This window comes from Myxine glutinosa, chromosome 6, assembly GCF_964187855.1.
Source record: "Myxine glutinosa chromosome 6, kmMyxGlut1.1, whole genome shotgun sequence".
Taxonomy (NCBI): Eukaryota; Metazoa; Chordata; class Myxini; order Myxiniformes; family Myxinidae; genus Myxine; species Myxine glutinosa.
This window is the reverse complement of record NC_136266.1, coordinates 161,742,226-161,760,011: the sequence shown is the minus strand read 5'-3', so window position 1 is coordinate 161,760,011 and position 17,786 is coordinate 161,742,226. Positions and strand designations below refer to the sequence as shown.

General features: G+C 43.4%; 2 protein-coding genes across 4 annotated transcripts in view; one reads left to right on the top strand and one right to left on the bottom strand.

The window, feature by feature from the left end:
- Positions 1 to 17,786, bottom strand: part of PTPN11 (protein tyrosine phosphatase non-receptor type 11) — a 234,342-nt gene that overhangs the window by 46,577 nt on the left and 169,979 nt on the right. For all 3 annotated transcript variants that reach the window (XM_078780847.1, XM_078780846.1, XM_078780848.1), the window contains exon 9: positions 571 to 729. In XM_078780847.1, coding sequence (XP_078636973.1) covers positions 571 to 729 — 159 coding nt within the window. The remainder of the gene's footprint in view (positions 1 to 570; positions 730 to 17,786) is intronic.
- LOC144892693 (protein FAM200C-like) overlaps positions 1 to 17,786 on the top strand; it is a 1,175,895-nt gene that overhangs the window by 1,096,991 nt on the left and 61,118 nt on the right. The gene's annotated exons all lie outside the window — the stretch shown is intronic.

Here is a 17,786-nt window from a genome sequence, read left to right as displayed (position 1 = left end):
AGTTTGGTAGTGCACTGGTCTGTCCTCGGTTTAGTGAGCTCATTCTGTCCTTAGATTGGCTCACACGTCTGTCTTCGGTTCAGCGGTACCCTGCAGTCTGTCCTCGGTTTAGTACCTCCATTGATTGGAACTTTTTGTGACAAAAGTTTTTCTTGGGCACAAATTTCTGATTAAGATCATTTTTGAACCCTTATAAGGTTCTTATAAGGTCCTTGTTATATGTAAATGCCGACAGTTTTCATTTCTTATGCATGTGTTTTATATTCAGTATCCAATGTAGATGTCATAAAATAATAATCACCCTCGGGTGAAAATATTTCCGAAAAAGGGGTTTAAAGGTCTTTTTAAGGATCTCCCTCTTCCAAACACCGGAAATGCAGAACTCAAGAAATGGGTTTTTTGGATGTTGAGGTAATGTAACACGATTAAGAACATTAAACCTTTCGGGCACAAGTTTATGATTAATCTCTGACCATCTCTCAGTCTACTACATATGCAGTACGACCGTACTCCATGGTGAGTACACCTAAAAAAAACTTTTCATACAATTAGATGTTAAATTTCACTCACCCGACCCCTTTCCACTTCCTTTGTGGTCATAAAAATAACTCTCGAGTTTTCTTGGTATACCATGCGCCAAAGATCCACCACTGTATTCTGCAAACAGCCTTGTGTGGCGATGTATTGCTTGGCTGGCCGACTACCAGTTCTCCCATTTTCAATGCCAGCCTGCATGGAGAAAATGATAGAAAAGCAAAAGTATGGAGTTACACGCAGGAATGATACCCTTCAAAGAGGAGAACATGCTTGTAACCACAAACAAATGAATATACACTCATGGAAATTGCATCATCTTGACAGGAGGCAGAGTCCCAAGGTCTGCTTAAAACCCACCACAAAAAGGTTGATTGACTCATTTTTCTCACTCCTCACTCCTCGCATCCCACGTTATCCCCCAGGTTTCACAGGTTGTATGCATTCTTCCAAAGCCACACTTTGTTACCCTCCCCAATTCCAAGCTGAACAGTCTTATCCATTCCTTCATCGGTTCATCCCTCTATTTTCTCTATGGAACAAAAGCCCTGGGTTTCTCGTCTCATGCCGGCCTTTCAGGAGTGCTGCCCACCATCACCTCATGCTTTCTCGCATACCCTATCTTACTCTCTTCTACCACTACTAACTCTTCTGTCCATCCAATAATCTGTTACCCTACGTCATTTAACGTTTCGATGAGTCTAGATTTCTGTATACAGACAGGTACAGAGAGACAGAGGACGTGTTCTTCCAATTTGAGAAATGTTATCGGTCAACCGAGAAAATTTTAAGAATTTCATCACACCAGGGCAGTATTAGAGTTGCATGTCATCAAATTCAAATATAGTACTAGGTCTGGAAACTCCCTGATTAACAGGCAATCAGCATATCCTTCATGTTTTTATGAATCATCACAACAATCAAGGTGAAGCAACATATTGGTTGCATGGCAATCATTGGAATGCTTTGGTGGAATAACATGGGGAATACCATCCAAAACTCTTTCCTAAAACCTGGACCATTAGTGAATTTTATACATCCATCTGTTGTATTTTTGAGAAATGTAGACAACAGATGACAACAGATAAATAGATAGATTGGTTAAATATAAAGGGGTGAAAAACCATTGTGGGTTTCAGTAACTTGAAAGAGAGGATATGAAAAAGAAGAAGAGGGAGAAGGAGGAGGAAAGTGAAAATGAAAAGTAGTAGGCATAGGAAGAAGAGTGGCAATATGAGGAGTGGGCGAAGGAGGAGTGGGAGAAGGAGGAGGAGTGGTCTAAGAGGAGGAATGAGAGAGAAAGGAAGAGAGTGAGAAAGAAAATAAACAAGCATCCTGAGTATTGCGCCGCAATACATGTCCCCTACCAAAGTTCAAAGTGCCATAACTTTGTCAAAAATGATCGAATATGCAAATTTATGCACGGTTGATGCTGATTTTCAAACTTGATCTGCGTTATGCTGAGACACATGTGCGTACAAAATTTTGTTGAAATCAGCCAATGTTTGGTGCAGTTATTGTACGGAAACCAAACTGTGACAGACGAACAGACGGATCTAATTAAATATGCAAATTTATGCACGGTTGATGCTGGTTTTCAAACTTGATCTGCGTTATGCTGAGACACATGTGTGTACAGAATTTTGTTGAAATTAGCCAATGTTTGGTGCAGTTATCGTACGGAAACCAAACTGTGACAGACGAACAGACGGATCTAATTAAATATGCAAATTTATGCACGGTTGATGCTGGTTTTCAAACTTGATCTGAGTTATGCTGAGACACGTGTGTACAAAAGTTTGTTGAAATCAGCCAATGTTTGGTGGAGTTATCGCACGAAACCAAAGTGTGACAGACTTACCTCATTAAATATGCAAATTTATGCACGGTTGAATGTGGGCGCGGATGATGTGAGACCGGGTTATCCTGACTGGGTTATCCTGACCAGGTTATCCGCAGACCGTGGAAGCTAGGTTACCTCTGACGCGTACTGTGTATACTGCTAAGAGGGCAGAGTATCAGATACATATTTAAAGAAGTATTCACGCAGATTATACGCACAGAAGCATATGGTAAAGTGACACTCCAACCTCCCTAGATGTATTGTTGATTTATTGGTAAACTATGTGAATTCAATGTATTCTTGCCTGATATGAAGAATTGTGTCAATGGAAACAAAATTCAGTGAAAACGTTTTTGACTTGATGCTTATTCTAGGAAAGCATTTTAAAGAACAGTCCACGATTACAGCATATTGTACACAAGGAATATTAACAGCTTTGACTTACCGCACTCCAAATTATAGTCCGGAAAACTGTTGGGGAAATTACCAAGGGTTATTTACCTACAGGTTCTGAATCGTTCCCAATCACTAATTACCTCAGGACGGGCTCACCTGTGATTCGCACTTGGGACTTCGATTTATACACCTCGCAGACAAGTCAGCAGAAGCACGAGAAAATACGTTGTTTTTCAAGATCAATGATCGATGTGTATATATATATGTTGCTCGGCTTGGCTCCGCCCCTCCTGAAAGAGCGCGCTGTGTCGCACTTTTGACGTTCGCGAGACGAGGCTGAGGGCGCGTGTTGCGGCTTGAGGAGAACTCTAGAATAAACAAAGTGCCATAACTTTGTCAAAAATGATCGAATATGCAAATTTATGCACGGTTGATGCTGGTTTTCAAACTTGATCTGAGGTATGCTGAGACACATGTGTGTCACGCCTCGCCTCGTTGATAAGCCCACAAGGTCGCTCCGTGCAGCGGCCTGCACGTATTGCACTGTGTGAATTATATAAATTATTACCAACTCACGGTCTGAGGTACTGGCGATTCAAGAGATATCCATTTTTTAATATATATTTTTTCGTTTAAGTAACGATATCTGCCAAACCACGTGCCCTATCGCAAATTCCAAAATGACATTTTAGTAGACTGACATGCTGAACAGATTTGTGAAGTTTCCCCTCGATTGGATCAAAAATGAGGGAGGAGCTCGGTTTTAAAGGATCATGTTTAAAAACGTCATAACTCTGAAACCATGTGACGCATGACGTCATGCTCGCTGACTTTTTTGTTCGTCATGGGTATGCGATTCTGCCTGCAAAGTTTGGCCTCGATCTATTCAGCCGTTGCAGAGAAAAAAGGGATTTTTGAGTTTTCACGAAAAACAATATGGCGGCCGAACCACGTGACCTGTGACGTCATAATTACCATTAAAATATTCTACAGACCGAGTCCCCACTACCTTGAAAATTTGATCTCAATCGGTCCAATTATTGCAGAGAAAATGTTTTTGTTTTTTTGTTTTTTTTGTATACTGAATCGAGGCTCGTGAAAGAGCTAACATTTACTTCACAAACAAATCAACCAGACAAACAAAATATATAAAAAGAGGGAGCGGAAAACAAGATGGGGAGAGAAGGGGAAGCACACAAACACAACATTTGAGAGCAGGGAGATGTGTGGAAGGGAGAGGGCTTGGGGGAGGGACAAGTATAGAACACAAGGACACCAAGGACTTCCAGGACAGAAGTTGGTATTTCAAAAAAGTGGATTTGGGGTGAAATTAGCGGGGGTAGAAAAGATCAAGGTTTTGGATGGGGGAAGATAAGAGATGGTGGTGAACAGCTGTTTTAAAGACCTGGAGGGTGGAGTGGGATTGAAGAGAGTGAGGGAGTTTGTTCCAGAGGCGGGAGAAAAGAGGCATGAAGGAGTGAAGGTGAGCAGAGAGTCTTGATTTTGGCAGTTTGACCATAAGAGGGTTGCAGGCAGATCTTGTGCGACCTGTAGGAATATTTGCGGGACAAAGCCCAGAGAGAGCTGGGGGGGCAAGGCCAGAGAGGAGTCGGTAGAAGACGGAAAGACCACCAACCTGCCTGCGGTGAGTGAGTGAGAGGCCCTTGGAGTTAGCTTCATCACGGGAGATTCCAATGATTCTGAATGCTTTGGTTTCAACAGCGTGAAGATGAGCTAGGTGTGAGGCAGGAGCACCAGCCCAGAGGGAAGAGCAGTATTCCATTGAGCTGCGGATGAAAGCCTTGTATGTGGTGAGGAGCTCAGGTGTGCCAAGGAAGGACTTCGCACGACGGAGGATGCCCAGTCGGCGACTGGCTTTGGAGGCCAGATTTGAAATGTGGTTTTCCCAGGAAAGATCATGGCAGATAGTGAGACCCAAAAGCTTGAGTGACAGAACTTCTTGGAGAGGATTATTCAGAAAGTGTATGGGAGGGTTGTCCAGTCGGTCTTTTCGGAGAGACATCATAAGAGTGTGAGATTTGTCAGGATTGAAAGACATGTTCCACTTGTTTGCCCAGTCTGTGATTTTGTCCAGGTCTGCAGAGAGTGAGGAGGCTGCAGACTGCCGATCTGAGGGATGAAGAATGGAGCGACAGAGAGTAGAGTCATCAGCAAAGAGATACAGAGGATTTTCAAGAGAGTCGGAGAGATCATTGATGGAGACCAGAAAAAGCACAGGGCCCAGAACACTGCCTTGTGGAACTCCAGCCTGAACAGGAAGAGGAGATGAGAGAAACCCATTCAGGGCCACACGTTGACTACAACTAGAGAGGAAGTCCGCCAGCCATGCGTGGAGATTTCCACGGATACCAAAAGGGGAGAGTTTGGTGAGCAGAGCGGGGTGCCAGACCATATCGAAGGCACGTGATATGTCAAGGGAGACTGCTCTAATTTCCTGTTTGGCATTAAGGTCCTCCATCCATTGTTGAGAAAGCAGAAGCAGCATGTCCAGAGTAGTGTCCAGGGCTGAAACCAAATTGATGATCAGAGATCAAGCCATTGGAGAAGAGGAAAGATTTCATATCTGAAGCAATGATGGATTCCATGACTTTGCTGATAATTGGGAGAAGGCTGATTGGTCTGTAGTTGCTGGGATCCGTTTTTACACCTTTTTTGTGCAAAGCGGTGATGTTGGCAGATTTCCAAGGAGATGGAAGATGACCTTGAGCAAAAGAGAGGGTGAAGAGAACAGAGAGAGGGAGTGAAAGAGCGGAAGAACATGATTTTAGGACCCGTGGGCTGATGCCGTCAGGACCAGTTGCAGAATCAGAGTCGAGGGTTGACAGAAACTTTTCCACCTTGTCAGGAGGAAAGGACACAGAGTCCAGGAGCAGCTGGGTACGACTGGGTACGGTGGGTACAGAGAGGGATGGGTTTGGGACACAAGATTTAGAGGCAAACACAGAGTTGAGGCATTCAGCTTTTTCACGTGCGGAGTCAGCCGTGTGGCCATTTGAGGTGAGGGAGGGGATGGAGGGGGAACAAACACCAGAAACAGATTTGACCAGACGCCACCAGGATTTGGAAGAGGGAGACAGATAAGAGAGTTCGGTCCTGAGAACGGAGATATTGTTTCCTGGCTCTCCTGAGGGTGGACACACACTTGTTTCGGGCTTTTTGAAAGGAAATGAGATTTCCTTCCGTTTGATTTGCTTTCCAGGAGACGAAAGCACGTTGTTTCTGGGCAATAGCCTCACCACAACATTCCATGTACCATGGACGGGAGGAAGGGTATGACAACAGAAGACGAGATGGGATAACTCTGTGCATTTTAAAGGAAATTAAAACTTAAAATGGCACTGAGTTAAGGATCATCAGAATTATCAGAATTCCCAAAGTTCAAAGTGCCATAACTTTGTCAAAAATGATCGAAACGTGGTGAAGTTCGAACTTGATCTGTAACTTATCATGAGGAAACCATGTGCCAAGTTTGAAATCATTAGCATTAAGCGTTTAGAAAACAAGTCCGGAAAACTGTTCTTTGCATGACGGACTGACGGACTGACGGACGGAGGGACGGCGTGCAAACCTATAGTCCCCTCCGGTGTACACCGGTGGGGGACTAATAAGAAGTTAAATTGTGGGGTCTAATAAACATTAAAACAGAGTTGTTTTATGTTTGTTCTTCATGGGGCTGAACAAGCAAAACAGAAAAGATCAAAACCCAGAGGTGTAACAGTCATATTTTTCAAGAAACAAGCAAGTCTCAAGTCTTGTTCCGCGCCGTCATAGCCAAGCCCTCATAGCCAAGCCGTCACATCCAATCCGTCACAGCCAATCCGTCATAGCCAAGCCCTCATAGCCAAGCCCTCATATCCAATCCGTCATAGCCAGGCCCTCAGAGCCAAGCCCTCAGAGCCAAGCCCTCAGAGCCAAGCCCTCATAGCCAAGCCGTCATAGCCAAGCCGTCATAGCCAAGCCGTCATAGCCAAGCCGCCATAGCCAAACCGCCATAGCCAAACCGCCATAGCCAATCCGCCATAGCCAATCCGCCATAGCCAATCCGTCATAGCCAATCCGTCATAGCCAATCCGTCATATCCAATCCGTCATATCCAATCCGTCATATCCAATCCGTCATATCCAATCCGTCATAGCCAAGTGCTCAGAGCCAAGCGCTCATAACCAAGCCCTCATAGCCAAGCCCTCATAGCCAAGCCCTCATAGCCAAGCCTTCATAGCCAAGCCGTCATAGCCAAGCCGTCATAGCCAAGCCGTCATAGCCAAGCCGTCATAGCCAAGCCGTCATAGCCAAGCCGTCATAGCCAAGCCGTCATAGCCAAGACATCAAAGCCAAGACATCACAGCCAAGACATCACAGCCAAGACATCACAGCCAAGACATCACAGCCAAGACATCACAGCCAAGACATCACAACCATGACATCACAACCATGACATCACAACCATGCCATCACAGTCAAGCCATCACAGCCAAGCCATCATAGCCCAGTCTCAAGTCACCTCATTTTTTACTGTACTCCAAATATACCAATATAGTGCCCTTCAGTATCGTTGAGAGAGAGGAAGACAAATGATGAATTGCGAAAGATGATGGGAATAGAGCCTGTGATTGATGCTGTGAAGATGAACAGGTTGAGATGGTTTGGTCATGTGTTGAGGAAGGATGAAAGTGACTGGTTGAGAAGAGTGATGGAAATGAATGTAGAAGGAAGTAGAGGACGGGGAAGACCGAGAAAGACTTGGCTGAAGATGGTGGAAGAAGAAATGCGGGCAAGGGAGTTAACAAGGAGAGATGCAGAAAATAGGGCAAAATGGAGAAGATTGTCATGGGGACCGCAAGGCTAACCCCCACTCTAGCAGGGATAATGGCCTTTAAAATGCATGTTGTTTATTGTTGTAGTGCCCTCCACAAGTCTTGGAACAGTGAAGTTAAATTTGTTATTATTCATATATACTCAAGAAATTTGGATTTGAGATCAAAAGATGAATACAAGGCAAGAGTGGAGAAGGTCAGCTTTTATTTCTTGATATGTCTATGCATGCATGTTTACCCATTGTAGAACAACAGCAAGTTTTATGTCCAGTCTCCCCATTTTAGGTAAACATACGTATTGGAACAGATAAACTTAAAGTAAATTAAAGTAGTATAATGGCTAGTATTTGGTTCCATATCCATTGTATGCAATAACTGCATCGGGTCTGTGCCCTATCGAGATCTCAAAACCCTTTGTAACTTCCTTTGAAATGCTTTTTCAAGCTTTTACTGCAGCCATTTTCAGTTGTTGTTTTGTTTTAGGGGTTTCTGACTAAAGTCTCCTCTTCAGCAAGTGAAATGTGTGCTCCATTCAATTAAAATCAGGAGATTGACTAGGCCAGTCTAAAACCTTCCACTTTTTCCCCTGATGAACTCCTTGGTTGCGTTGGAAGTGTGTTTTGGGCCATTGTCTTGCTGCATGAAGAAACCTCGCCTCATGAGTTTGGAGACATTTTCTTGTACATGAATGAATGAATGAATGAATGATCGTTTTAAGGCCATTTTCCCCTACTAGAGCGGGGGTTAGCCATTTTCCTTGTACATTGGCAGACAAAATGCTTCTGCACACTCCCAAATTCATTTTGCTGCTGCAATCATTAGTTACATCATTAAAAAAAAAAAGAGTGAGCCAGTTCCAGAGACATCCATGCAAGCTCAAGCCAATTCACTACCTCCACCATGCTTCACAAATGAGGTAGCAGTTCCTTCCGATCATCTGCAGTTCCTTCCTTTCTCCACACTTTTGCCTTTCCAATGCTTTGGTAAAGGTTTATGTTGGTCTCATCTGTCCATAAAACTTTGTTCTACAACTCCACTAGCTCACCTCTGTACTTGTTTGCAAATTCTAATCTGGCCTTTCTATTTTGATGCTGGTGAGAGGTTTGCATCTTGCGGTGTAGCCTTTGTAATTCTGCTGTCAAAGCCTTCTGTGAACAGTAGAATGTGATACTTTCACCCCTGCACTCTGTAGGTTGTTGGTGATGTCACTGATGGTTGTTTTTAGGTTTTTCTTCACAGCTCTGATGTTTTTTCTGCCATCAACTGCAGTCGTTTTCCTTGGCCAACCTGGCCGTTGTCTATTGCTAAGTTCACTCGTGGTTTCGGTTCGGTTTCTTTCTTTTTCCAGATATTTCTTATTGTTGTATTTGCTCTGCCCAATTCTTGTGCTGTGGTTCTCATTGAATTATTCTGTTCTTTCAGATTCCAAATTGCTTGATTTTCTTTCATGGACAGTTCTCTGGTCTTCATGTTTGTTTATGCCTGCTGACTCCAGTGGCAGAATCCCAAGGCAAAAAAAGCAAGGTCTAAAACAAAGACTAGACTTTCACAGCTCTTTTATGTATAAAGAATCAGTGTAACATGAAAGTACTTCTGTCAGTCATTTGTTCCAATACTTATGCTTACCTAGAATGGGGGTGGGGGTGGGGGTGGGGGGGGGGAGGGGCTTGGGGGCTAAACATAAAAAGTGCGATTGTTCTACAATGGAAAAACATACGCATTGAAATACCAAGAAATAAAAGAGGACTTTCTGTATTCTTGCCTCATATTCATCTTTTGATCTCCAATCCAAATTTATTGAGTATATAGCAATAATGACAAATTTTACTGCACTGTTACAATACTTATGGAGGGCACTGTATACCATTACACAATGAACACTATATTTACGATGAAAACAAAAGAGAATAATTTGCTTACTGACAGATTAAGACTGACAAAACGAAGTTAAACACATTCCTGTAAAAGCTGAAGAGGGTGCACTGAGCATTGTGTCCAACTTTTGCTTGGTTAAATAATGATTAGCCGAGGAATGATTAGCCTGTACTCCATGGGAATGGCATCGGTTCAACAGCTAAGCTATTTATTACAAGCAAGTCGAGATGTCGGTTGAGAAAGTCACTGGATTATAAAAAATAAAAAAAGAGCCCAATATTCAATATAAATGGCTCAGAAGTTGAAATTTGGAAAATGCCGGCATTCAATCCACGTCATTGCCACCAAAACACGAGATGCAAGAACATATAGTGCACTTTGAACTAATTAATGAAAAAAATATTAGGTTAAAAGTACATAACTGTTTGATCTAAAACTTACTTATCAACATGGATTTTAAGGTGGTGAATGAAATTTGATGTCGCAGAGCCATCAGCTACCTTTGTTCCACATGTTAGACAGCAGTTTTTTGTGAGCAAACCTTCATAGATTTTAAAGCCAAATGAAACGACCTTTTATGCATTTGACGTGAAGATGATTGAGGAAAAAGAACAGGCACTGATGGGGCTGTTTCAGGGTCCCGAAAAGTGCAGGACTGCCCCTATTCCCTAATATCGTCATAGACATAACAGCTTTCATTCAAATATCTTTAGAAGTCGTGAAATATAGTAATTCAATAAAACAATTCAATTATATTTTGTTTATAGTCTTTGTTAGAGCTAATTATTAAGGTTTCTTTCAACAATGGCATTCTTTCTTTGACAAATATTACACAAATATATTTTCATGTTGATCACTTTTTTATAAAGTAAGTCGGTTATTCATGTAGCATTTACATGCAATTTTATACTTTCTAGGCTTTATATATGATTAATTGTTCAGATGAATAAGAGTCGCTATGTCAGCATCAATACAATGCACTGTACCCATGTATTTTGTTTACCACACGCAGTGTACGTCGTACTTCGACTGTAAATAATCCAAAGACCTTTGGTGGTGAAGCAGGTGAAATATGCACTGATGGCAATGCGAGGAGCGAGCAGCGGTAGATCGTGTTGGGCCTACATGCAATATCTGGGGATGCAAACTGTATGCAGTGTGCTGCGGTACCACCGCCCAAAATTTTTGGGAGCAAAAATAAGATTGTCGGCGAGTCATTTTGATAAAGCACAAGTGAAAAACACCAAGTCTCAAGTCAAGTCCCAAATCATTTTTTTTCAAAGTCCAAATCAAGTCGCAAGTCAAAAAGGTGAAGAGCTAAGTTACCGACACGAGTCACCAACACCATCAAAACCAGGTTGGAAATGGGAAGCTTTGATCTAATAAGAACATACATCATTATAGTTGACGGAGATTTTAAAACAGATACCTCAAGTAATATGAGGCATTACTTTTCAACATGCCCTCGTATTTGCAATACAAGTACACCTGCTCACGAAGGGAGCGACAGGGGGAGTCATGTTATTATCCTTATTATTATTACCAATTACTATTACTATTACTTATGTTAGATCAGGTCATTGAAAAAGATCAGACCGTGCCTTACCATTCCGAATTCCCGGTAATATAATAAATTTAGTTCCGTGAGGGTGTCGGGGGACATTCGGGGGAGGGGAGGGCAGAGGAGGCAAAATCGTAGTTCACAAACCCCTTGGGGAGTGTGGATATTGTTTCACAATATCATTAATATTATGCTATTATTGTGTTATTACTCTCGCCAGAGGAGAGGGTATTGCATTTGAGTCCCGTTTGTTACTTGCCGGAAAAGATTCCGGCAAGTATGTTGATCGGTTGGTTTGTTACTTGCCGGAAAAGATTCCGGCAAGTATGTTGATCGGTTGGTTTGTTACTTGCCGGAAAAGATTCCGGCAAGTATGTTGATCGGTTGGTTTGTTACTTGCCGGAAAAGATTCCGGCAAGTATGTTGATCGGTTGGTTTGTTACTTGCCGGAAAAGATTCCGGCAAGTATGTTGATCGGTTGGTTTGTTACTTGCCGGAAAAGATTCCGGCAAGTATGTTGATCGGTTGGTTTGTCTGTCTGTCTGTCTGTCTGTTTGTTTGTCTGTCTGTTTGTCTGTCTGTTTGTCTGTCTGTCTGTTTGTCTGTTTGTTCGCAGTACTACGTCTACACCGTTACACGTAGAATAGCCAAACTTTACACACATATTTATCTTGCCCTGGAATGGACTGCCCAATTGATGATGTCATCGGTCACGTGGTTCGGCCGCCATCTTGGAAAAAATGGAAAAACTTTGCACCTCTATATCTCCAAAAGTGCTAAATAGAAAAAATTGAGACATGGCTCATTGTAAAGAACTCTCCATGGGGAATGACATGTTAATGATGATCTCATAGGTGCCTCCATTATGACGTCATAATTCAATAAGTACAAAACTTCATCCGATCAAGATGAAATTACTTGAGCATCATGCAGGCATAAATTGGTAGAGAAAAAATAAATAATGACATCACCGGTCACGTGGTTCGGCCGCCATATTTGTTTTAACACAAAAGCCTTAAAAACCACTGAAAATACATCCTGGCGAGGGTTTGCAATCTCTGATTGCTCTTTTTCTTGTTATTTTTGTTATGAGAAGCAGCTTTGGAAAAAACGCCACAAAAAACATCTTGGAAAAATGCCACGGAAGCGGCAGGAAAGGTTGTGTTATTAACCCTTGTGGGGTATATAGACTACAGTAGATATTTGATCAGGTGCATTCGTCGACATGATGAGCATTGACTGATGTCCGGATTCCTCCAAATTTATTTCAGTTCAGTGTTAAACAGCATTATCGACTGTTTAAAAAGGTAATCAGGTGTTTTTGGTTTATAATATTTTTTACTTTCTGGTCGGGGTCGTCGCTCTCACAAAAACGCCATAAGCCATTTATAAACACTAGGGCGTGCCCGTACGTGGGTGCAAAAAAACATGCGTGCAAACAACAACAAAAAAAAACTTTGAAACCACGTGGCAGTAACGACCACAGAACCCCCCCCTCTATTTACATGAAATGGTTTGGTCCATTCGCAAAGCCAAAGCGAACGGCTTGCGAGTACGGTAGAACCCCCCCCTCTATTTACATGAAATGGTTTGGTCCATTCGCAAAGCCAAAGCGAACGGCTTGCGAGTACGGTGACCATACCTTGGGAACCACTTGTCCGATAAATTTCAAACCTTGAAAAGGCACATCCTCGGGTCCCCAGCAATATACCTGGCAAGTTTCAAGTATATCGGACCCGTGGTTGTCGAGAAACAGCGGTCACAGACACACACACATACACACACACATACACACACACATACACACAGAGATTACTGGAATTATAGATAGATGAACATGGCATTTGGCCAAGGAAGAAACACACCTTGGGGAGGTGAGACATTTTTAGTATTAATATTATTTTGTAATAACATTAATATAATGCTACTATCATTAGTTTTGTTATTATAAACGTCTTTGGAAAAACGCTCAACATGGATATACACCTCAACATGCAACCCCATTGGTGCAGGAAAACCCCTTCGTAGAGAAAACCCCCTTGGATAGGGGGCAAATTAATTTGCTATGACCTTCATTGTGTGACCCTTAATCCTCCTGTCAAGTTTGGTTGAGATTGGATAAGGAACGACCAAATAAATCACGGTCAAAAATCGACAAGGCAGATAGACAGACACCAAATTGTGTATGCAGTGTGCTGTGTACAACAACAAAACAACATGCATTTTAGAGGCCATTTTCCCTGCTAGAGCGGGGGTTAGCCTTGCGGTCCCCATGACAATCTTCTCCATTTTGCCCTATTTTCTGCATCTCTCCTCGTTAACCCCCTTGCCCGCATTTCTTCTTCCACCATCTTTAGCCAAGTCTTTCTCGGTCTTCCCCGTCTTCTACTTCCTTCTACATTCATTTCCATCACTCTTCTCAACCAGTCACTTTCATCCTTCCTCAACACATGACCAAACCATCTCAACCTGTTCCTCTTCACAGCATCAATCACAGGCTCTATTCCCATCATCTTTCGCAATTCATCATTTGTCTTCCTCTCTCTCAACGATACTCCGCACATCCGTCGAACCATTCGCATTTCCACCCTTTCCAACCTTCGTTGCTGCTCTACGTTCATTACCCATGTCTCGCTCCCATAAATCATAACACTTCTCACACATGCAGCATACACCTTTCCCTTCAGCTTCAACGACACTCCCCTCATCATCAGCACGCCACTCAATTCCCGAAACTTCTTCCATGCACATCTCACTCGAGCAACCGTTGCCGAGTCTGATCCACCTTCTCCATTCAGCATGTCTCCGAGGTAGCAAAATGTTTTCACACCTTCCAGCTTCATGCCGTCTCCAAGATCCAACTCAACATTTCCTCCATCTGCAGCTCCCTCTGTGCACACCTTACATTTGAATGTAGCTGCCACACTGGTTAATGACCCTCTCAGACCACTACATTTTTGATGAACCCACTCAGCGCACATTGTACACTGAATGGAGTTCACTCCGACACCCTTCCTACACACAGCACAGGGCCACTTCCCAGTTCTTTCCACCTCACCACATGCTTTACCACTTGCCATCACCTTCGTCTTTCCGATATTCACCTTCAGACCTTTTGTCTCCATACATTCCTTCCACGTGTTCATCTTTTCCTTCAGTCCATCCATACTTTCCGCAATCAACACCAGATCATCTGCATACAACAACTCCCACGGTAAACCCTCCTTTACGTTCTGAGCCAGCACCTCCATCACAGCTACAAATAGTAGTGGACTTAGTACCGACCCCTGATGCACTCCCACCTTCACCTCAAACTCACCACTGTTCCCGTCCTTCGTCCTTACAGCTGTGCGCGCTCTTTTGTACATTGCCATCACTACTCTGATCAACCATTCCTCCACTCCTAACTTCCTCAATGCCCATGTCAATACTTTGCGTGGAACCCGATCGAATGCTTTCTCCAGATCAACAAACCCAAGAAACAACTTCTTCCTCTTCTCCATGTACTTCTCCTGCAACTGCCTCACAATGAAAAGCGCGTCTGTCGTTCCTCTTCCTGGCATAAATCCAAACTGCATTTCGTCGATCTTCACTTTCTTTCTTATCCTCCTCTCCAACACCCTTTCCAATACCTTCATTCCATGCTCCAATAACTTTATCGCTCGGTACGAGCCACACTCCAGAGGGTCACCTTTCCCCTTGTATAGAGGGACGAGGGTACTCAGTTCCCAATCCACTGGAATGCGGCCTTCTTTCACCACCAGATTACAGATCTCTGTCATTCTCTTCACACCCCAACTTCCTGCTGCCTTCAACATATCTCCCACAACTCCCGTCGGCCCTCCCGCTTTTCTACCCTTCATTGCTTTTATCGCTTCCTCAACTTCCTTCTCAGTTATCTTCTCTGCCGGTCCTAAAACTGGGTTACTCTCTATGTTGCCATCCCATTCATTCTCTGTATTCAACAGCATTTCCATATATATTTTCCATCTTCCTTTAATTCCATCTGGGTCGACAACGATTTGTCCCACTTCATCCTTCAAGCAGCTCACCCCCATCACATCACACCTCTCTTTCGCTATCTGCTTTGCAATCCTGAATACTGCTTTCTGACCCTCTTCCGAATCCAAGCGTTCTCCAAACATTTTCCTACATGCCTCCTGCGCCTTTGCTACCTCTTTCTTTGCAGCCTTCCTGGCTGCCTTATAACTTTCATGCTCTGCTGTTTCTGCTCCCGTACCCTTCGCCTTCTGCCACTCCTTGAACTTCTTCCTCTTCTCGTCAATCCTCTTTCCAACTTCATCATCCCACCACCAAGTTTCCGAGTGCCTCGGTGGTCCTTTTGTCCATCCACATACCTCACCAACGGCTCCCAACAGACAAGCTTTCATTGACATCCAACCACTTACAAGCTCAACCACATCATCCTCGACCCTACTCAGCCTCTCTTTTAATGCCTCCCTTACTGTCACCTCTTTCAACCTCCACACCTTCATTCTCGGTTGGTACTTCACCCGCCGAGCTCTCCTCGCACCTTTCACCCTTACGTCGCAGACAACCAAGTGGTGCTGTGAAACAGCCTCCTCCCCCGGGATCATCTTTGTGTCTCGGAGGTGCCCCCTATCTCGCCTACGCACCATCAGGTAGTCAACGGTTGTCGTCGACCCACCTGATGTGTATGTAACAAGCTTATTATCCTCTTTCTGGAACTGAGTATTACAAATCAACAAATCAGCTCCATCAGCAAACTCCAAAATCCTTTCACCTTCTCCATTTCTCACACCATATCCGTAACCCCCATGAACTCCGTCAAAACCATCCATACTCCTTCCCACATGTCCATTTAGGTCTCCTCCTACCACAACAACTTCCTCATCTTTCACGTTTTCCATCAGCTTCTCTATCGCACACCAGAACTTGTCCTTCTCTTCATCGCTCCGACCAACCTGCGGAGCATATCCCGAGATGACGTTCACCAAGAGCTTTCCAATCATCATTTTTACCATCATCAACCTATCACTCACTCTAGTCACACTCACCACACTGTCTACAAACTCCTCAGAAAACAGGACACCAACACCATTCACGCCCTCCAAGCACCCTTGCCACACAAACTTGTATTTCTGTCCCTGCCTACCCTTCACCATTCTCACACCACTTCCCTTCCATCTCGTCTCTTGCACACAACATATGTCCACTCTTCTTCTGACCAATACTTCCACCACTTCTCCTGATCTCCCTGTCATTGTCCCTACATTCCATGTCCCAAACCTCAGAAACCGATCTCCACTTCGGGCTGTACCCTGCCCACATGTATTTGTAATTGTCATGGTTCTCTTTTTGAGGCAATGTTTTTTATGGCCGGATGCCCTTCCTGACGCCAACCCTCTTAGTCGCCTCCTACGACACGCAGGGATACGGCGTACCTATTCTTATCCAGGGTACACACTGGGAAACGTTTAAAACATGGAAATCCTGGGGGGGGGGGGGGGGGGGGATCACCTCTGCGGTTTAAACATATTTAAATAAATATTTCAACAAAACCATGAAAACAATCTGGGAAAAGTCTCTAAGTGAGAACGTGGATTTGAGAAAGCAGGAGCAGAGGTGAAAGAACAAACGAGAATATAGGGGGCGGGGCACAAGTCGAGACGAGGAGGCCGCACGAGACACCAGGCCGCACGAGGCCCGGACAAAGAAACGACTAATTACACACAAATTTGCAACAACTACAAAACCAAAACCAAATAGAAACACAATAACACATACACAACAAAATACGCAGCGGAAATTTGACAAAGAAACGAACGGGAAAACACTCAATATATATATATATATTGCTGTGCTGTGTACGATATATATATATATATATCTGTTTGTTACAATATACAATATACCTACACCCAAAATACCTACTCAATATACAAAAAGTAGTAATGTACCTACACCCAAATGACAAATTCAGTCATTGTGCAGTCTTTTATGACATGCCACAGAAGACTTGCTGGTTGAAAACGTCGTGGGTTTTTGAACCATTTGCTTATTTATGAAATTGTACAATATAAAATAAGGCAATTCTCTCTGTGCATGTACGTTTGATAATTATGGAATCGAAAACGGCTGGGCCAATCTCCAGCAAATTGTGCATATGTGATGGATACTGTGGGTACCCAGGGTCAGGTCATGGGGAAATAACTCTTCTCTATCCTGGAGAGTGGGGAGAAGAATCAAGATTTTTACCTGTAAATGTAGCACAGTGCAAATTGCTTACTGGGGTGGAGAGAGGGGGGGGGGGGGGGGAGGGGGGTAAGGGGGGAAATTATGAGCCACGGCACAAAATAGATTTGCCCCGTCATCTCTGCCACCCCCTCCTCTGCCCCCTAAGCCACTCTGGGAGGGAGCAGGTGTTTTTAACTATATTAAAATAAGGCAATTCTCTGTTTGGGTGTACATGTTACATCTGATCATTATATAATTTAAAATGGCTTATCCATTTTTGATGATATCAAGAGATCAAGAGTCTACCTGCAATTTTCACCTGTACATGTAGAATAGTGCAAGTGGTTTAACCATGAACACCTGCCTCAGGGATGGGATATTGACACCATATTTCAGTCCCAGAGGGAGCAGTTATTACTAGTAACTATAAAGTAATCTTTAAACTACTTAAACGCAGTGGGAGAGCAAATGCTTGTAATACTACTGTATGCATCAGTGTGACACCAATGGAAATACCACGAAC